This window comes from Silurus meridionalis, chromosome 29, assembly GCF_014805685.1.
Source record: "Silurus meridionalis isolate SWU-2019-XX chromosome 29, ASM1480568v1, whole genome shotgun sequence".
Taxonomy (NCBI): Eukaryota; Metazoa; Chordata; class Actinopteri; order Siluriformes; family Siluridae; genus Silurus; species Silurus meridionalis.
Window position 1 is genome coordinate 4300849 of NC_060912.1, and position 22497 is coordinate 4323345.

General features: G+C 39.5%; 1 protein-coding gene across 1 annotated transcript; it reads left to right on the top strand.

Annotated features, from left to right (window-relative positions):
* Window positions 1–4076: 4076 nt before the first annotated feature.
* Window positions 4077–8138, top strand: npvf (neuropeptide VF precursor). The gene is made up of 3 exons (XM_046844268.1): window positions 4077–4205; window positions 5330–5712; window positions 7425–8138. Exons 1-3 carry the CDS (start codon window positions 4077–4079, stop codon window positions 7510–7512), a joined length of 600 nt encoding a protein of 199 aa, XP_046700224.1. The 3' UTR covers window positions 7513–8138.
* The last annotated feature ends 14359 nt before the right edge of the window (window positions 8139–22497 follow it).

Sequence of the window (22497 nt, forward strand, 5' to 3'; positions counted from 1 at the left end):
CTTTAGTGTCTTAATTTTAAATAAAATTTTAAACCTTTTTTTAATCCCTTGTTTTGCTTTGTCATTGAACCTGAGAAAAACTTATAAACCATAATGACACAGTCTCCATGCTACAATAATAATGATAAAAGCAAAGTTTTTCACTATGGGGATGCTGTGTCTTTTTAAGTACATTTTGACTGTATTATTTGTGTCCCTTTAAAAATTGCTCATGAGGAATTTTATATTCTAGAATTTATGGCCCTAGAAGAAAAACTGTCAGAACTCCAATTTCCCTAATAATGCACGTTGTGGCTGTATTACACAAACTGGGAAGCTGTGCAGAATGTGTTGTGGCAAAAACAGTGTTTAAAAGAGCATAGTAAAAAAGTTTGAGTATATTCTCTCCAAAGGAGTGATTAATGGGCCGATACGAGATCTGACATGAATTGAACAGAGATTTGAGGAAGCGCATTTATCCCTCATTGGGTCTTATCGACAGCATTATTCGGTTTAGCATGGCAGAATTTTTATTTCGTCCGGTTTATAGAAAGGTTTATCCCACCCCTCTCAAACCGATTACAATTTCAGTCGTTTTGGGTATTTTTTTTTTCAGCTTGGGGTGTTCATGGGGTGGAGTTCTACTCAAGTCCACAGTCATCTCCTCTACTTTGAGGATGTTAAGCTCCAGGTTGTTATGTCTGCACTAAACAATACTGCAACACTACAATACTAAAATAGCCATAATCAAATAACATTCATCACTATCTCAACTCAGCCTAAAATCACTAATCACCAACGCACAATACATAAGGACTCTAAGTCATTGCATCTGTGTTTTTGTGTAAATAAAATGCTAGTTATACCATCTATACAAAATTAGGATAATTAAGTTCTAAACATGCAGAAATGTAGTGTAATCATTTCTAAGTTGACACGTGATTTGATAATTTGAATCAATATAGTTCAGTTATACTGTCTTGAAATACAATATTTAAAAAAAGGAATAGAAACAAATATACAAGAAAAATTTAAATATTATAGATACTGTATAGATTAAATGTGTATTTTCAGAGTTAATATATTACTTTTACAAACAGAGCAGCTAACCTAGATGTGTTACAAATACTTTTAATTTAATTAGTTAACCATGACAGTGTTTTCTTCCAAAAAATGCATTATGACATTTGAAAATGAAATCTAAAAAGATGTAAGCGTGTAAGCTTGCTGTTCCCTAACAAATGATATCTAGACAATGCAAGGGCCAATATTTACATAGCACAAACTACAATTAGAAAATACCTTAATCAAAATACCACTCCACTGAGAGGGCTGACTTAATTTTGTTAAAAAACGTCAGAGCATATTCACCTATATTATAATGAATGCTGGTGTGTTAATTAGTCAAATAATGTAGGTGACTTCTTTCTTCATTGGATTAGAACTGCAGATCAAACATCTACACTCATTGCTTTTTATTCTGTTTGTATATGATAGAGAACATTGAGTCCTAAACTGTTATAAATTGTCTATCTGACTTTAATTATTGTGTAATTCTAACTTTTGTTTAGTGTCTTCTATTGTGCAATATTCTGGCCACTTCAATTTAGCAATTATGGCTTACCTGATGTTCACGTCAAGTCAAGTCAAGTCAAGAGGCTTTTATTGTCATTCCTACTATACACAGTGGTACACAGTACACAGTAAAAATGAGACAACGTTTCTCCAGAACCCTGGTGCTACACTAAACAACAACAAACAAAACAACATAGAGCTACAACACAAGTTACATAAAGTGCATCGAGTGCAACCTGGTGCAAACAGTGCAGACAGACAGTGCAGACAGACGACACAAGACAAGACACAAAACCCTATATAGCGCCGACCAGTAAACCTACTGTATACTTGATTATACAGTACTGTACAAGAAAACTGTAAAAAACTATACAAAATAAAAACTATATCCCAGAAGTGACTATAAACAGTACAATGTAGTGCAAAAAATACAGCAGCAGTCGAAGGTGCAAAAAAACCAGCATGTAAACAGTATAATACAATGATAATGATAAATGTGCAAAAAACAGCAGTTGAGAGTATGGTACAGTTGAGAATAATAAATAATAAATAAATGAATGGTGGTGGAATGGATTGAGATGAGTGATGAGTGTGTGTTAAGTGTTAAGTCCAGGAAAAATTTTACAATTCGTTACACACATTTGAGTGCGTGTGTGTGTGTGTGTGTGTGTGAGTTCCGTTTTATTTCGGTGCATTAAGAAGCCTGATGGCTTGTGGGAAGAAACTGTTGCATAGTCTTGTTGTGGCGGCCCGAATGCTTCGGAACCGTTTTCCTGATGGTAGGAGTGTAAAAAGTGTGTGTGAGGGGTGTGTGTGATCGTCCACAATGCTGTGTGCTTTGCGGATGCAGCGTGTAGTGTAAATGTCCATGATAGAGGGGAGAGAGATTCCGATGATCTTCTCAGCTGTCCTCACTATCCTCTGTAGGGACTTGCGGTCCGAGACGGTGCAGTTCCCAAACCAGGCAGTGATGCAGCTGCTCAGGATGCTCTCAATGGTCCCTCTGTAGAACATGGACAGGATGGGGGGAGGGAGGTGGGTTTTCCTCAGCCTTCTCAGAAAGTAGAGACGCTGCTGGGCTTTCTTGGTGATGGCGCTGGTGTTAAGTGACCAGGTGAGGTTGTCTGCCAGATTAACACCAAGGAATTTGGTGCTTTTGACGATCTCCACTGAGATCAGGGTGAGCATTCTGCAGGTCGCTAATAGCACCGTAGAGTTCACTCAGTGCCTCCTTAGCATTAGCGCTGGGAGGAATGTACACTCCGACGATGTAAACAGTTGTGAATTCCCGTGGTAAATAAAAAGGTCTGCATCTAACAGTCACAAACTCCACTAAGCGATGAGCAGTAGCTTGAAACAAGCACAGAGTTCTTACACCATTCCGTGTTGATATAAACACACACGCCACCACCGCGAGTCTTACTGCACAGAGCTGCGTTTCTGTCGGCTCGAAACACGGTTAGCCCGTCTAGCTGGATGGCGGCGTCCGGAACTCTGTCGCTGAGCCACGTCTGCGTGAAAACAAAGACGCAACAGTTCCTAAACTCTCGCCGTGTGGTTTGGAGTCGGATGTAGTCCAGTTTATTGTCCAGGGAGCAGACGTTGGAAAGAAAAATGGACGGGATAGTCGGCCGGCTAGGGTTAGCGTTTAGCCTAGCACGGACACCCGCCAGCTTGCCGCGTTTCCGCGTCCTCGAACAGCGCTTTCGACGTCCCCTCTCCCATCAGGTAACACCGGGGTCTGGGGGCCTGGTCTTTGTGGCCGAGGTCGCCGAGGTCGCAGCAAGCCGAGGTCGCGAAGGTTGTTGATAAGATCATCATGCAGATTGTTGGTTGCATGATGCCTGTACCGTAGCAGTGTCTGGTGGTCGTACACATGAACACAGCTGACTCTGGTGTCCATGTATTGTGAAGGGTCGTGCTAAATATGGTGAAAGCACCATTTTTGGATCCGGAGAGGCCACTGCGAGCTACTGCCACGCCGCCATCTTGGATCATTATCCAAGATGTATCCATTATGTTAATTTATCCAAGGAACAAGATTAGTGCTGATTTTATAAATTTATGCTATAAAGATATAGCAAAGAAAATCGTTCTAACGACAATATTTTCCATATTTAAATGAAATGAAATCAAACCTATAAATGTGTTTAATATGTAATCATGTTAAATTCAATTATATTTTTTTATTAAATACTAAAAAAAAAGGGAAACCACTCTTTCCTTGATCACACTGCATTTTAAAATAACTATCCTAAACCATTTTAAGGCAGCCTAAACAAAACATTCAATTGCTAGTTCCTGTTGCTATGATGCACCAAAGAATGCAATTAGTGAATGCACAAAATGTTTCAGGGTACAAATTTCCTGTATTAAACAAGCTATTTTGTTAGCATGATTTATGGAATCTGTGTGTTTTGGATGGTGTGTGTGTGTGTGTGTGTGTGTGTGTGTGTGTGTGTGTGTGTGTGTATTTAAGTATAAATAGTCTGTAAAGGTTGGATCATTTCAAAGATTAGAAGATGTCTTGCCCGGCACTCTCTCTAACACTAGGCATCCTAAGTAGTTTGGTCTTTCTTGATGTTAGTCCTGTCAAACTTCCACATGCTGACAACAACCTCAACACAAACACAAGAACACTATTTTTAAAGGTAAGTAAATCTTTGCATGGACTATGACAAAAATTATAAAAAACAAACAGAAGTGTGTCTGCCTGCTGGCATTTCAGATTCAGCTGCTGTAGTTGTACTCCAAAAATGATTAAAGACAAAAACATATCACATTGATTTTTGTAATAGAACCTTCTTAACTATTGTTGATATTGATTACTTTATTACCTTAAAATCAGTATAACAAATAAAAGAAGAAAAATACAGATGCAGGTCAAAACCTTCAGTTAATGTTCACAACGAAGATAAGATGCGATCCCTTTGACATTTTCTGAACTTTTATACATCTATAAAAATTGGATAGTATTGAAAGAAACATAAGTGAGTGACACTTCTTTGGGTGGAATGTGTTTTTGATGAGAGAGATCACAGAAGAATGACCGGACTGGTTTAAGCTGATAGATCTATAGTGAACTAAATAGTAATCTTTTCAACCATGGTGAGTAAAAAAACAAACAAATAATCAAACATTCTGGTGTATAGATTATAACAGAAGAATTCCATTCATGTCACCCAAAAACAAGAATTTGATGCTAGTACAGATTCACACCCTTTTTTTATAATCAAGAGAAACAAATCCCAAATAAGTATTTACTAGTAAATATGCACATAAATGTATATCCTGATTAAAAACAGTAGTTTAACAAATTACATGGTCTGACCTAGTTAGTAATTTATGATTGATTAGATTATTACCAGTGTGTGAAACTCATTTGTCATATTACATAATGGCAATTTGTATACTATCAGAAAGAAATAAAGTTTCTGCTATAAAAGAACAATTTGCAATACCCCAACATTCTTAAATGTCCAGTGCTTTAAGAATGCTTGAGTTGTTCTTTACAGCATTGTCAAATATAATGTAATTTATTGTAACTGTTAAAACACAATTTTTACATTGCTATACAAATGCTTGATTTGTAGTAAAATTATAATCCTTCCATATCACTATTATGCTGTTACAGTATGTTTATTGAATTTCATTCACCTCTGCTTATCAGTGACCAACATGGGTAAATTACATTGTAATAGAAAAGCATAATTAAACAACAAAAATATATATCTATCATCCACTGTCCCACAATTCTCACCTTGTATTTTTAAAGAGGAGTCTGGAAATGGATGACTCCACAGTGAGCATGGCTCCAACTAGCATTGGCAGATTAACCTCACCTACCATCCTTCGCCTACACCCACTTTTGGCAAAAACAACACATGCTCATGCCAACCTGCCTCTTCGCTTTGGCCGTGACTCTACACATATGCAACGGATGCCCAAGTCCTCCATCAACCTACCACAGAGGTTTGGTCGCTCAGGAAACACCAAGCCTAACTCTGGTCTTCGGTGTGCAATGTGCCGTCGCACTGAAAGTCCACCTTCAGCCACACTGCCACAGAGATTTGGAAAGCGAAACCTTTTGTTCAGAGATCCATTTCAGAGAGGAGCTGTGTTTGCCCACACCCTTGAGATGTCATTACTTAAAGACAGGTACGTTTTTTGAATTATTATTTCAGTCACCGAGTATGTTCTAATAGCATTTCATAGTTGTGTTAAAATATTATTGATTTCATATTATTTAATTTTATTTTATACTTCCCTATGTCTTTGTTCCTTTACTGAACCCTTTGGTTCTGCAAATATTAATTAGCTTTTATCTGCTATCCTTGTTAATTTATATGCTGCAACTTGTTTGTATTGCTCAATGGCTAGCCAACATGAAAGTACCAGTTTTTTTGAGTTCTTAAACATTGCATGCTCAATAAATTGCATGGACTTTAAAGTCCTCCCAGTTTTCAATCACGTTTTTTTTCTATTCAGCAAATTGTTTTAGCAAATTTGTTGACTTTTCACTTACAAACTAAGTCTCATTAATCACTCTAACACTTCAACCCAGAAATAACTAGTTGCAATGATTCACAAGATCAAGATACGCTGGTAAATTCAGCAATTTGCTAGCAAAATCTCATAAAATAATTTGCATTTAGACAGTGGACATTAATTTAGTAATAATAAAATTAATTAAATAATTGAAGCAATTTAAAGTAAGTATACACAGTGAAAAGACACGGCATATAAACACTTTTTAATGCCTCAAATTACAAATTAAATATTATGTGGCCAAAGTTATATGGACACCTGATTATTATACACCGAGTTGTTCACAGTTGGAGGTACACAATTATCTAGTATGTATGCTGAAGTTTTCCTTTGACTGAATGGCTTTGGAATGAGTTCAAACCAGAACCTTTGGGTTTGATGATCCATATATTTTTGGACATATAATGTATAGCACACCTTGGAAACAAAGTCTAATCTTATTAGCAATTATTGTAGGATATATTACAAATGCAATATTACTTTTCATTGCATCTTATAAAATCTATTAAAATAATTGTAAAATTAACAGTGTACTATAAATGTGCATGTTCTATCTGTGCTTCAAGATTTATTACTATTGGTCCTGGTAACTGACTTACCCTAAAATTCACAGCTACATATAGCATATGTTTTGCTAACAGCAGTTCAGTAGATCTTCACTGTCATACCGCCTAATATGAACAGTTGCAAGTTAAAAATCTGGAAAAAAAACAAAACAATCAAATAAACAACCAGTAAAAAGCTCAAATGTGCTAAATTTTCAATTCAAATATTTAGATAAATGTTCTAAGTTTGTAAATGGCACTGGATTATTAGTTTCACAATAAGGTAAGACAATACAAATAAATTGTTGTAAAGTACTTGTTATGTTATATAATATAATATTATGTAATAATAATAATAATAATAATAATACATTTATTTATAGGTGCCTTGCATGAAACTCAAGGACACCCAACTTACAATAAAAACAATTAACAACAGTTTAAAATAATCAAAACACTATATCAACAGAAAAACATACAAATGCAATGTCAATGATAGGCCTGCCTGACAAGATGAGTCTTCAAAGCGAAATTTGAAAATAGAGACAGAGTTGCTGTTGCCGGTATCAAGAAGAAGTATGAAAATATCAAGAGAAAGTAAGAGGGTGTATTAAGTATTTGATACTTTATACGGAATAATTATTGCTTAAAAAGATCATATTAGAAATAATAAGAAAGTCTTAATAATATCATATAGGTTAAATTTACTATAATTTCTCTTGAATGTGCTGTCACTGATTCTCTGCATCTAACTATCTTATCTGCTTTCTCCCACAGGACACCTGACCCAAACTACATAAATAAATTGCTTGAAAAGGAAGATAAAGCTTCAGAGACTAAAACGTACATTGATCTAGACATCTAAGACAGTCTATTGCAAACTGACAGATGTGTCTGTAAAGTTTTGTGCATTTAAATCTGTTTTCTTAGTCTGGATATATCTGTTCATATATGTGTCCACATGTGATTTGATCAAAAATATATTAAGAAGAATCCTATTAAGTGCTGACTGAGCACATGTGGCTGTAAACACCATGGACAGCAGGATATAATAATACCATAAATAGTAAGAAATAAATCCTTAATACATTTTTACCTATAAATGAATAAATGCAGGGATGAATAAAGAAATAAGCAAACAAACAAATAAATAATATTTAAATATTTTGGCAAACATAAGTGTGTGGCTAAACAGTAGTGTCTAAGCAGTAATAAAATATTTTCAAGCAGCGTTTCATTGCACTATATCTCATCACCACAAATAATTTTTACAGCTTTACATGACTTCAGTGGTTGACATTTGGACTTCTGAAAGAAGGTTGTGAGTTCAAATCGCAACTGCCAAGCTCTCACCACCAAGCCACTGCTGGGGCCTTGAGCAATCTCTTAACTGTCAGTTGTATAAAATTTGATAATTGTAAATCACTGGCACCAAGATGTTATTAATAGATCTTTTAAATCCTGTAAGTTGTGAGTGGGGGCCTCCGTGAATTATTTCTCCAGAACATCCCACAAAGTAATTGTAATCTGGGGAATTTGAAGGCCAACACAACTTCCTGAACTCTTGGACATGAATGCAAGGACCAAGGGTTCCCCAGTAAAACATTACTCCGAGCATCACACTGCCTTCACCAGCTTGCATTCTTCCCATGGTGCATCCTGGTGCCATGTACCCGGTCACATGCAAAAAATAAATAAATAAATGTGGTTCATCGGACAAGGCCAACTTCTTTCATTGCTTTATAGTCCAGTTCTGATGCTCACTTGTCCAATGAAGGTAATTTCTATTATGTACAGAGTAGTCACTCTGACTTGGACTGCATCTATGAACAGAATAAAAAAAATCCTAGGTGCAAATATTGGAAATCCGAAAATAAGGCTAAAAAATACAATCACGAAATTCTTCTAAATTAAAGGCAAAAATCCTTTCCTGGAGCAATGTGAAAGCAAAACAAAGGTAAACAAAACTTTCACAGGAAAACATTATGAATGTCCCAATAGGTTTATCCCTACATGCTAATGTAAGCCAGAGGTAATGTGGCAAAGAAAACCTCCCTGAAACAATGAAGAAGAAAACTTGAGACAAACCAAATTTAAAAGGGGACCCTACCTCATTCGTGTGACACAGGATATTAATTTATTTCAGTTTTATAATTTGAGTATAAGTTTCACCATTGAGTATAATTTCTTAACCCAGCCATTAGCATTGCACAAGTCAGTGCACTCTTAGTGTTAGTCCCATGCCTGGATAAATGGGAAAGGGCATTAAGTCAAGTCGTTGGCATGTCCTGGCCTTAATCTGAATGGTGTTCTCTTCAACTGGAGGCCACTCTGTGCAGCTGGGAATGTTTCAACATCAACGGCCTAGAACCAGGAAATTACAGAGTAACACATGACAATTCAATGTAATAATTTTTTATTGTATAGCGCTTTTAACAATTAACATTGTCTCAAAGCAGCTTTACACAGATAATGCAGTGATAAAGAATAAATAAGAATGTTCTTTTTAAGTGTAAGTTTGTCCCTAATGAACTGTGGCAAGGAAAAACTCCCGGAGATGGCATAAGAAAGAAACCTTAAGAGGAACCAGACTCAAGAGGGAACCCATCCTCATCTAGGTGGCACCAATTATTACAGCTAAATGATGTTAAGTTGTGCAGTGATGGTGATCAGATTGTAGACTGTGTGTGTAGCAGACATTAACTACAGTCCCTATACATCCTCAAAGGTCCTGTTCTACTTCGTAACTTTATGGATACCCAGGCCGTTGATGAGAAACTATCCCCAGCTGCACAAAGTGGCCTCCAATCGAATAGGACACCATCCAGAGGCAGGCCGGGATGAAGCGGGTAGATCCGAGGAGAGGAGATGGGCAGGAACAGTGGTCACTGCTGCCACAGGAGCATGTTTAACTCAACAGAGAGAGAAAGAGAGAGAAGATGGGCAACAGGGAGAGAAAGAGATAGATAGATAGATATATCTATCTATCTATCTATCTATCTATCTATCTATCTATCTATCTATCTATCTATCTCTTTCTCTCCCTGTTGCCCATCTTCTCTCTCTTTCTCTCTCTGTTGCCCATCTTCTTAGATAGATAGATAGATAGATAGATAGATAGATAGATAGATAGATAGATAGATAGATAGATAGATAGATAGATAGATAGATAGATGCAAGTTTATTATCATTGCATAGTACAGGTACATGCAGTTTGGCATTTCGAAATGCGGTTTGGCATTTCCAGAAGTGCAAAAAATAGCAATAGTGCAGATAAATATATATATAATGGGAGATGAATTTCCGAAAGTCCATGATGAGCTCTTTAGTCTTCGAGGCGTGCGGGTCAGGTTGTTGGTGGCACACCATGCTGTCAGGCTTCGGATTTCTTCCCTGTAGGCCGAATCGTTGTTGTTGTCGATCTGGCCAACCACAGTGGTGTCATCTGCATACTTGATGAAGATGTTGGAGTTATGCAGAGGAGCACAGTTGTGGGTGAACAGGGAGTAGAGTAGTGGGCTCAGAACACAGCCCTGCGGGAGGCCAGTGTCCAGAATGAGGGTTGAGGATACCTGGTTGCCCAACCATACAGATTGAGGTCTGTTGGTGAGAAAGTCCAGAATCTATCTGCAAGTGGAGGTGCAGATACCCAGGACACTAAGCTTAGTGATCAGTACAGTGGGGAGGACTGTATTGAACGCAGAGATAAAGGCAATAAACAGCTTTCTGATGTAGGTGTTGCTTTTATCCAGGTGAGGGCTGAATGAAGAGCTGTGGAAACTGCGTCCTCTGTTGACCTGTTTGGGCGATAGGCAAACTGGTGTTTGTCCAGTGTAGGTGGTAGGACCGCAGTGAGGTGATTCTGGACCAGTTTTTAAAAGCTCTTAATAGCGATAGGGGTGAGTGCAACTGGGTGAAAGTCATTCAGGCATTCTGCAGCTGAGTGCTTAGGCACAGGTATGATGTTTGTGGTCTTCAGGCATGTAGGAACCGTGTCTTTGGCCAGTGACAGGTTCAAAATGTCAGTGAAAACCTGTGCCAATTGTCCAACGCGTGCTTTAAGAACACGTCCCAGTATGCTATCCAAACCAGCTGCCTTACGTGCATCCACTCTGCTAAATGCTGAATAGACGTCCATTGTTGAGGGTGAAAGTGGACTGTAAGAAGTAGAAGAGTCTGTGGTTGAGGTAAAATGTCCTATGCCTTGATCTAAATGAGCAAAAAAGTGATAATGACATTATGGTGAAATTTTGGTAAAACAGATCTCAGGTTGGAGTGGTTGAAATCTACAGCAACAATGATAGCGCCTTCGTGATGTGCAGACTGTTGTTTGTTGATAGCTGCGTGAAGTTCCTCCATAGCTAGTTTAGTTTCACATCAATGGCTGAGAATTCTCTTAATCATCAAATACTCTAAATCAGGGGTCACCAACATGGTGCACCAGGTAGCCCGCAAGGACCACATGAGTAGCCCGTGGGCCTTTTCTAAAAATAGCTGTTTCCTCCTTTGTTAAAACATTGTTGATAATTATTGTGAGAAATCAATTACATGATCAGTGTCTTCACATAGATGAATATCATTAATTATTAATAATAACATATAATAAAAGGTAAATTGAGCAAATTTGTTATTTTTGATCAAACTGGTAGACTTCACATTAATTGGTACCCAAGAAGTAGCTCTCAGTTTCAAAAAGGTTGGTGACCCCTGCTCTGAATGAACAGAGCAATGACTTTCAGTAACAGTAGAGTCCGTGCACCATGATTTGTTAACATAAATTCACAGACCTCCTGCCTTGCCAGAGTCCTCTGCTGTCCTGTCTGCTCGGAAAACACTGCGACCCCCAAGCTCAATGGCGCTGCTGGGAATGTTGTCATTGAGCCATGTTACCATAAAAATCATAACATTACATTCTTTAATTTGCTTGTAAAATGTTATCCGGAGCAGCAGTTCATTCATTTTGCTGGCAAAAGACCGTACATTGGCAAGGAAGATGCTTGGAATAAATGGTTGATGCGGGTTTAGCCTTAGCCTATCCTGGATGCCGCCTCGCTTCCTCCTCCTATGTTTACGGTTTTGGTGCCGGCGCTGTGATCTCGTTCGTTCAAAGTTCGTTGAAAGCCCCTCTTTGTTGTTGTGGCCGATGTCTAATAATGTTTGTCAGCTGAGATGTGTGCAAGCCTGTCCTGAGTGAGTAAGCTTGCAGTCAGTGAAGAAATTACTACTTAATCTCAAAATCTGGAGAGACGCTGGGCCTTGCGTTGTGCATGCACCACCATCTTGGCCATAAAGATCGGATTATTATGTATGGATTATTATGTATACTTATTGTTGTATAAAAGACGCGCTATAGCAATATAACTAAAAGAGAGGCCAGAAGGCAACACAGACATTAGGGATCTCTGGGATAAGAGATGGCCTGGCAACCTGATTGAGGGGACGACAGCATCCCAGTTCACCAAACACTATATCCATGATCCCACCAGACCTGCTCCTTTACCTAAAAAGAAATCTGCCAATCAAAGGCTGGACTGAATAAATATGTTTTTAGCCTTGAATTGAACAATGAGACTGTGTCTGAGTCACGAACACTAACTGAAAGGCTGTTCCATAACGGTGGGGCTTTATAAGAAAAAGACCTGCCCTCCTCCTGTAGTTTTCATTATTTGTCATACCAACAAAAAGCCTGCACTTTTTGTGCTAAGTAGGCGTGGGGGATCATACTGGTACAGAAGTTCACCCCTATACTGCAGCGCAAGACCGTTAATTGCTTTATACGTCAGAAGTAGTGTTTTATAATCAATGCAAGATTTAATTGGGAGCCAGTGTAGACTGATCGAAACAGGGTGATGTGGTTATATTTTCTAGATCTGGTAAGGACTCTTACTGCTGCATTCTGAAGCTTATTTATGCACTTACTCGAACACCAAGAAAGTAAAGCATTACAGTAGTCTAATATAGATGTAACAAAAGCATGAACAATTTTTCTACGGTAACATTACTCACATGAGCCAAAAGAAAGACTAGGGCCAATAATCACACCGAGGTCTTTGACTGCTGTACACACTGACACAGAAAGACCATCCATAGATTCTACAAAACCTGAACGTTTACTTCTAGCTGCATGTTGTCCTAGTGAAATTACTTCCGTCTTATCCAAGTTGAGCAGAAGGAAGTTATCAAGCATCTACTCCCTAATGTCCTTTACACACTCCTCAACATTTTTAAGCTGATCTTTTTCATCAGGTTTTGCTGAAATATACAGCTGTGTATTATCAGCATAGCAATAGAAGCTAATATCATGTTAATGTATAATAAACCCAGAGGCAGAAAATATCTAAGGAAAAAAGCAGTGGGCCTAAGACAGATCCCTGCAGAACACCAAACTTTACCTTGAAGAGTGTAGAGAACTTACTATTTAGATTTAGAGACCCAGTGTGAGGCCCATCTTAATACTAACAGTCATCTAGAGTGTAACGGAACATTGATTCTAGGCATTCAGAGGCCCAGTCAATCTCTGTGGGGTCAAATGGAGATCTAATTAATGTTAATAACTTCAGACGATTATTGATAAAACTAATGAATGTACACTTAACACTGTAATGTGGCATTACTTATGTTATGACTGAGGGAGTTTTTAAAAGAGATAAGGTAATGATCTGAAAGCGCTTCAGACTGTGTTATAATGATGGATGTATATGTAAGTATTAAATCAAGTGTGTCCACCACCAGAGGTGGGAAGTAACAGAGTACAAATACTTGTTACTGTACTTAAGTAGATTTTTCTGGTATCAGTACTTCACTATTTATTTTTCAGACCACTTTTTACTTCTTACATTTTCAAAACCGACTCGTTTTAATCTATTGATTTGGTGAAATATCAAATTTTTCTTTTCACTGCGCGCTGATTTCAGCCGAACAACCGATTTCTTGTTACTGCGTGTCTCTTTCAATCCGCTGGTGTATAAAGTCCTGACTCTCACTCTTTATGAAGATAAGAATCAGCAGGCAGAAGGCAGTAAGAAGTTTGGGGTTAATGTGGATGAGACAGTGACTAAACATGACTGAGAACAGACACATTCATGATCATCATCATCTTTTCTCTGTTTGTGTTCTATATGTGAATCTTCAGCCTGGACACATTCATTAGGTAACAACATTTTTTATTCGTTTTGTATTAATATATATATATATATATATATATATATATATATATATATATATATATATATATATATATATATATTTTTTTTATATATATATTTTTTTTTAATAATTTTTAATAATAATTTTTAATAATTTTTTTTTAATAAAAATGGTAAAAACAGAAATGCGCGCTGAATTGATGGCGCGTTAATAACATTTAGTGCCGTTTAAAATAATTTTTATTTTGACAGATATAACACAAATATAACATAACATTTATAATGAAATAACCACAAATGTCTTTTCTGAGCTCACATCATTATCAGTTTTATTCAACCTCCAAGTGACATTCAATCTTAGTACTTAGTACAACATCCTTTTACAGTTATAACAGCTTTTAAACGTGAAGCATAGCTTGACACAAGTGTCTTGCAGCGATCTACGGGTATCTTCGCCCATTCATCATGGGCAAAAGCCTCCAGTTCAGTCACATTCTTAGGCTTGCGCACTGCAACTGCTTTCTTTAAGTCCCACCAGAGGTTCTCAATCGGATTTAAGTCTGGTGACTGCGATGGCCACTTCAAAATGTTCCAGACTTTAATCTGCAACCATGCTCTAGTGGACTTGGAGGTATGCTTGGGATCATTGTCCTGTTGAAAGGTCCAACGCCTTCCAAGCCTCAGGTTTGTGACGGACTGCATCACATTGTCATCCAATATCTCCTGGTACTGAAGAGAATTCATGGTACCTTGCACACGCTGAAGCTTCCCAGTACCTGCAGAAGCAAAACAGCCCCAAAGCATGATTGACCCCCCGCCATGCTTCACAGTAGGCAAGGTGTTCTTTTCTTCATAGGCCTTGTTCTTCCTCCTCCAAACATAGCGTTGATCCATGGGCCCAAACAGTTCTAATTTTGTTTCATCAGTCCACAGAACACTATCCCAAAACTTCTGTGGTTTGTCCACATGACTTTTGGCATACTGCAGTCGACTCTTCTTATTCTTTGGGGACAGCAAGGGGTGCGCCTGGGAGTTCTGGCATGGAGGCCTTCATTACGCAGGGTGCGCCGTATTGTCTGAGCAGAAACTTCAGTACCCACATCTGACAAATCTTTTCTCAGTTCCTCAGCAGTCACACGGGGACTTTTCTCCACTCTACGCTTCAGGTAGCGCACAGCAGTCGAAGTCAGCATCTTCTTTCTGCCACGACCAGGTAGCGTTTCAACAGTGCCCTTTGCCTTGAATTTGCGAATGATGCTTCCTATGGTGTCTCTTGGTATGTTTAACATCTTTGCAATCTTCTTATAGCCATTGCCCTTCCTGTGAAGAGTAATCACCTGTTCTCTTGTCTTCCTGGACCATTCTCTTGACCTCACCATGTTTGTAACCACACCAGTAAATGTCTAGAAGGAGCTGAGTATCACAGTCATTTTAAAGCTGCCTAATTGGTGCTTATTAGGCTTTATTGCTGCTCCCTGATATCCACAGGTGTTTTCAATACCTGATTGAAAACACTTCATTGAACCTCTGTTCTTCAGAGTGGTAGTCTTTAAGGGGTTGAATAATTATGTCAATGAAGAATTCACAAAAGAAACATTTACTACTGTATTACAAAACTAATTGATGTCATTTTAGTTGCATATGGTTCTTTAAGAAGTCCTTGTAGGATTTCATTCTGAATACAATTACAAATGTACACTAAATTCCTAAAACCATTTACAGCATTGGGGTTGAATAATTTTGAACACAACTGTATATATATATATATATATATATATATATATATATATATATATATATATATATATATATATATATATATATATAAATCTATAATATTAATATGATGTAAGGTCCAGTTAACAGCTAAAACAGGTAGAAGTAATAACTACTTTTTACTTAAGTACATGTCAGAGCTAAGACTTCTTTACTTTCACTTAAGTAAAAAAGTATAATCAGTACTTCAACTTTTACCCGAGTATTTTACCCGAGTACCAGAACCACAGACAGTGCAGCTGATCTCATGGTGAGGTTGCGTAACACCTTCCAGCAAGACGGTGAGAAATTATCAGCCTACTTACTCAGATTAGACAAGCTATTGCATGCAGTCCATCGTAAAGGTGGAATTAAAGTGATTGACATGAACCGAGCGCGCATTGATCAAGTTGCTAGAGGCTCTCTGCCTCATGATCTCGTAGCCCTTCGCATAAGACTTACTTACAAACTCAAGTCTCCTCCCAGTTTTACTGAGTTGCTTCGGGATGTAAGAGAAGAAGAGGAGATGGTCCTTGAAAGACCGAATGTAAAGGTTGCATCTTTAGCTATTAGTAAGCGTGCAGAGTGTGCTACAGCCTCAGTTGTATCTGTACTACCAGAGCCTGCGCCAGTCCTGCAAGATCCTGCAATAGAGAGTTTAAGGAAAGAATTTCAAGGTCTCAAGACTGAGGTTGCACGCCTCTTTTCGGCCTCTGTGACTGCATCAGCAAGTATGACACAGCAGGTAGACCAGAACCCCAGCCAGAAAGCTACTGGGAACTCATATGCACGTGTGAAGGAGAGAGCTCCCAAACCTCAGTATCGTGCTGATGTCTTTTGTTACAGATGTGGTGAAGATGGTCATTTCCAGCGGGAGTGTCAAAATCCAGAAAATCTCAGAAAAGTGAACAAGCGTCTCCTGAAAATAAAGCAGCGGACGGGAAACTTTCCAGGGGCTCAGTAAAGGAACGGCCTGACGCTCCGGAGAAGATACGTTCCGCAAGGTGTGACACGCTACCAGAAAAGCGGGCTAACCTGCCAGAGGGTTTAGTTGGACCTAGCTCTATTGTCTCAGTACAAATTGAGGGCATTTACGCCAAAGCTTTACTTGATAGCGGGTCCCAAGTTACTCTACTGTATCGCTCCTTTTATGACAAGTATCTGAAGCACCTGCCTTTGACCCCTATTGAGTGCCTGGAGATTTGGGGCCTCAGTGCAAAGGAGTATCCATATGATGGTTATATGTGCTTGAAGCTTGAGTTTACTGGAGATGGAATTGGAGTGGCTGAGACGGTAGAAACACTTGTGCTTGTGTGTCCAGATCCGGTCATGACAGGGAATGTTTCCATTGTGGTTGGCACAAACACCTCTATAGTTCAAAGACTGTTCCATGCATGCAAAACACATGGAGGAGACAATTTTCTTAACACCCTGTCTGTTCATCCAGTAATAAAAGAAGCTTATGAGAAGTTCCGGGAAACTCCCGACGACACAGCTAAAACAAAAAGAGGAACCGTCTGGTTCACAAGAGACAAGCCTTTCACTCTGCCACCTGGCGGCATTGCAACAGTCGTTGGTATTCCAAAGTTTCCTAGAGGTCTCTCTAGCCAAGCTGTTCTTATAGACCATCCAGTGAAGAATTGTTTTCCTGAAGAGCTTCTAGTCATGCCTGTTGTTGAAAAGTTCACTGCTGTCCAATGTCGTCGCATCACAGTCACCGTGAGAAATGTGTCCAGTCATAATGTGACATTAAGACGTGGAATTCCTATTGCTCATCTATTCCCTGTAGATGTAATAAATACAGTCCTTGAAAAGGAGGGCCCTAAGCCGGCAACATCTCTATTGTCCCCGTCCTCTTTCAACTTTGGTGACTCCCCTGTGCCTCCTGAGTGGAAGGAACGACTGTGTCAAAAGATGATGGAGAGAAAATAGGTTTTCTCCTGCAGTGAGTTTGATGTGGGTTGTGCAAAGAGCACGCAACACAGCATTCTTGTGACAGATGATAGACCTTTCAGAGAACGTTCTAGACGGTTACCACCGGGTGATTTGGAGGATGTGAGGAAACATCTGAATGATCTCAAAGAGGCCGGAATCATTTCAGACTCCAGAAGCCCCTATGCTTCACCAATAGTTGTGGTTCGCAAGAAAAACGGCACTATACGTATGTGTGTGGACTATAGGACATTAAACAGGAGAACGATTACGGACCAGTATACAGTCCCTCGTGTGGAAGATGCTTTGTCTTGCCTGGGTGGTAGCCAGTGGTTCAGTGTGCTTGACCTCAGAAGTGGCTATTATCAGATCCCTTTAGCTGCTGCTGATAAAGAAAAGACAGCCTTCACTTGCCCAGCCGGGTTTTATCAGTTTGAGCGCATGCCGCAGGGGATTTGTGGGGCCCCAGCCACATTTCAATGAATTATGGAAAGAACTGTGGGTGATATGAACCTACTGGAAGTGCTGGTGTATCTGGATGATGTAATCGTTTTTGGGAGAACGTTAGAGGAACATGAGCAGCGCCTTCTTAAAGTCCTCGACCGATTGAAGGAAGAAGGATTAAAGATATCATTGGATAAATGTCAGTTCTGCTGCCCCTCTGTTACCTACCTTGGCAATATTGTGTCTAGAAATGGTACTGCTACAGACCCTGCAAAGATTGAAGCTGTGAAATCATGGCCACGCCCTGAAAACATCACTGCTCTACGATCCTTCCTTGGCTTCTGTGGCTATTACAGACGTTTTGTAAAGGATTTCTCTCGAGTCTGTTATCCACTCAACCAGTTGCTTAAGGGCTGCATTGTGGCTGGAAAGACAGGAAAAGGGGCAAAGAAAAATAAAGACATCAAAGCACAAGCAGGCACAGTAACAAAAGATTGGTACCATCCTTCTGAGACTTTTGGGACTAGGTGGGATAAAGACTGTGGGAAAGCTTTTGAGGCTTTAAAGAGAAGTCTTACAGAGGCGCCTGTGCTGGCAATCGCCAACCCAAAACTGTCATATGTGCTGCATGTTGATGCGAGCAGAGAAGGATTGGGAGGTGTCCTCTATCAGGATCAGGGAGAAGGTTTGCGCCCAGTTGCTTTTGTCAGCAAAAGCCTCGCTCCAGCAGAAAATAATTATCCCACGCATAAGCTTGAGTTTCTGGCTTTGAAATGGGCTGTTGTCAACAAGTTGCATGATTACCTCTATGGAGTCAAGTTTGAGGTCCACACAGATAATAATCCTTTAACGTATGTCTTAACTACAGCTAAATTGGACGCAACAGGGCATCGATGGTTGGGGGAATGATTTTAGTCTAAAGTATCGGCCTGAAAAACAGAATGTGGATGCGGATGCATTGTCAAGGCGTCCTCATGCAGACCACAATACTTCTCATGAAGGGAAGGAAACACTGCTTGCCACCGCAGTCCAAGCTGTCTGCCACATGTCCAAAGTCAGAGTACCTCACTATCATTGTGGCAGAGCTGTAGATCTCATGGGCTCATCCAAAGGTGCGGTGCCCAGAGCCTATATTAACTTGTCATTTTTGGACCCTCAGCAGTTGCCCAAATTGAACGCAGCAGAACTCTCAATTTCTCAGCAGAAAGAACTGTTTATTGGAGAAGTGTGGCGTGCGATCATTCAGAAAAATGCCAATCAAGCCAACAAAGCGAACCATTCTGATGTGTCACTGTTGTTAAAAGAGTGGGAGAAGCTAATGGTCAAAGACTCTGTGTTGTACAGGATAAGCCATCCACCAAACAAATCAGCTCGGCGGCAGCTGACGCTCCCACAAGAGTTCAGAACAACTGTACTCCAGTCGTTGCATGACCAATCAGGCCATTTGGGGTTTGACAAGACATATGGCCTGATACGAGAGAGGTTTTACTGGCCCCGCATGAAAGTTCAGATTGAAAGGTACTGTAAGAGCTGGTGTATTCAGAGAAAGACACTGTCTAAGAGAGTTGCTGAGTTGTCACATCTTAACAGTGATGGAGCGATGAATCTCGTCTGTATGGATTTTCTGACGATTGAGCCTGACTCTAGAAATATCTGCAATGTGCTCGTAGTTACAGATCATTACACGAGATATGCTCAAGCTTTTGCAACGAAAGATCAAAAGGCATCAACCGTCGCTAAGGTTCTGTGGGAACAGTATTTTGTCCACTATGGGTTGCCAAGAAGAGTGCACTCAGACCAAGGCAGGGATTTCGAGAGTCGCCTTATCCATGAGCTGTTGAGCATGCTTGGCAGAAATAAAATCCAGAACCAATCCCTACCATCCTCAAGGTGATCCACAGCCTGAGCGTTTCAATAGGACTCTTTTTGACATGCTTGGAACCTTGGAAACACAAGATAAAAGTAAATGGAGTAAACATCTTAACCATCTTGTACATGCGTACATTTGCACAGTGAATGAGTCCACTGGCTATTCTCCATATTTTCTAATGTTTGGACGGGAGGCCAGGCTGCCAGTAGACGTGACATTCGGGGTCTCAAGTGATGGCACCTCCACAAAATCCTACTTGAGGTATGTCAAATACATGAAACGTGAGCTCCAAGCTGCCTACAGTTGGCTGGGAGTATGGCAGAGAAGGAAAATGAAGGGAACAAGCAACGCTATGATCAAAGAGTTTGTTTCTGCTCATAAGATACTGGGGACAGGGTTTTGATCCGAAACCTTGGTTTACACGGGAAGCACAAGCTTGCTGATCGGTGGAAAGATACTCCTTACATTGTGGAGAGTCAACTGCCTGGTTTGCCTATGTTTAAACTGAAGCCAGAGAGCGGACATGGATCTGAAAAGACACTGCACCGCAATCACATTCTGCCGATCGAAAGGGAAGTGCAGCTACGGCCTGAGATAAACAAGGAGCCACAGAAAAGAAGGAGAGCAAGCAGACGGCTCAAAGAAAAGATCAAAGAGAAATATGATAATCCTTGCTTTCCAACACCTGAACAGGATAATATGGAAGAAACCTCTGACTCCGAAGATGATGAGATGGGTGTATGGCATGACTATTATGTACCACGAGAGTTGCCAAGATCAGAACCTCAAAACATTGATCATGGTGAGCCTTTCAATCTGGATTTGGATCTGGCTGTGTTGACAAGTAACCCAGAAACGGATGAGACAGCTAAAGAACCTGCCGCAGTGGAGGAGGATGACCATTTAGTGCAAAAAGTGACTGCAGAAGTTGTGGAACGAGAAAGAGACAATGAAATACAGATGTCAGCCGAAATAGCTGAGAGACTAGACAGTGTAGCTAGGGCTGGGCGATATGGCCTAAAAAAAATCCCTGATTTTTTCACAAAAAATCCGATTTGCGATTTAAATCGATTTTTTCCCCTGCTTAAAATCAACCTGCATATGACAAAGAAAATGTTCAAAAAAAAGTTGTAACTTTATTAAATGGGTTAAAGTGCAATCAGAAACAACAAGCCATTGTAAATTGTGAAAATAGAATGTAACATAACATAAAATGAGCAAACCTACAAAGAAAAATGTTTTATGGGTGTTTAAATGTGGAACATGATTGAAAATTCACCCGAGGTTTGGAGTGATTTTGCCTTTACTTTTCTTAAAAACTCCACAGAAAAATGAGTTGAAATTTTAAATAAGAATATAATAGACAGGAAGATTCTAAATAAGAATTATTTGAAAGATTGAGCAAACCTCAAAAAAATGTTTTATGAGCGTTTGATTGTGGTGATTCAAATGCTCTGATTTTTCTGTTTCTTAACGGAAACGCCGTTCTGAAGCGTCTTTACAGGTATTTTGACCGCTCCCACCACCCATACCGTAAGTGTACGATTAGACGCGCAACACTAAACAAAGTGCGGCTGCTTAACCGTGTATTTTCAGGATGCGGCCGCTTAAGCGCAGTCTTGTGCTGCCGCTGTCTTGTTCACTTCGTAGGGCACTACATCTCTCCCACTCGACTGCATGCCTCTGTTTGAGATGCTGCAGTAAATTGATGCTACTGCTACCTTTGCTTGCTCGCTGCCATGTTGTTTGTGTATCTCTAAAGCAAACGCGCGGGGGGGAGTTCATTCGAAACTATGGGAGCCCAGAGGGGAGCGTCGGCGGACATTAAAGAGAAAACCGATTTTTATTAAAACATATCGATGTAAACTACACATTCGAGTTAATCGATAAAATCGATTTATCGCCCAGCCCTAAGTGTAGCAAAAAGCTCTGATAAGACAACTCGATCTCAGAGACTAACGAAAGCTCCAACTAGGCTAACTTATGATTTGCTAGGGAACCCAACGTCAGTGGCAGTTGGTACACATAGTGCTACCGTAGTTGAAAGTAGTGACACGAAAGAGGCCCCATCTCCTATTAAGAGATATAAAAGTTTTCTTTACAAGTGGATAGGTTAAAGGGAATGTTAATAATCTGCTTAACACAATCTTTTAAGGAAATGTGTTTATTTTTTGTATGTGATTTATGGTGTTAGACATGTCATGAGGGCATGACAAGGTTTTGTGTGGGGGGAGAGTGTAGCACCCTGCTAAATTTATATATTGTTTATTTTGTGTTCTGTTAACAGATATACTGTATATTCTGAAGTTTGGGCCAGTTTTGATTGTCCTTTGTGTATAAAACCTTTTTGATATTAACATTTAATATTAATTCATATTTGTTAAAGTTGAGATGTTGAAATATTCGCTGTTGTGAGTAACCTTTGAACCCTCTGTCATTTTATTTGTATTGGATGGTCGGGTGTCAGTTTTATTTGTTATCCAATGAGTGCCTTTCAGAGAGCAGTATGGTAAACGATCGGATTATTGAGGGGGCGGGAAAAAGAAAACACACAGCGAGAGATGGCTGTGAGAGAGTTGTAAGTTTTGTAGGATTGATTACATTACTGGTTATCAAAGTTAAGAGCGAGGGATTATTTGTTTTTGGGGTTTTTCTTTTGTCAGTGTGTAACTTTGGTAAAACGGGAGAGTAAGGATTGTTTTGG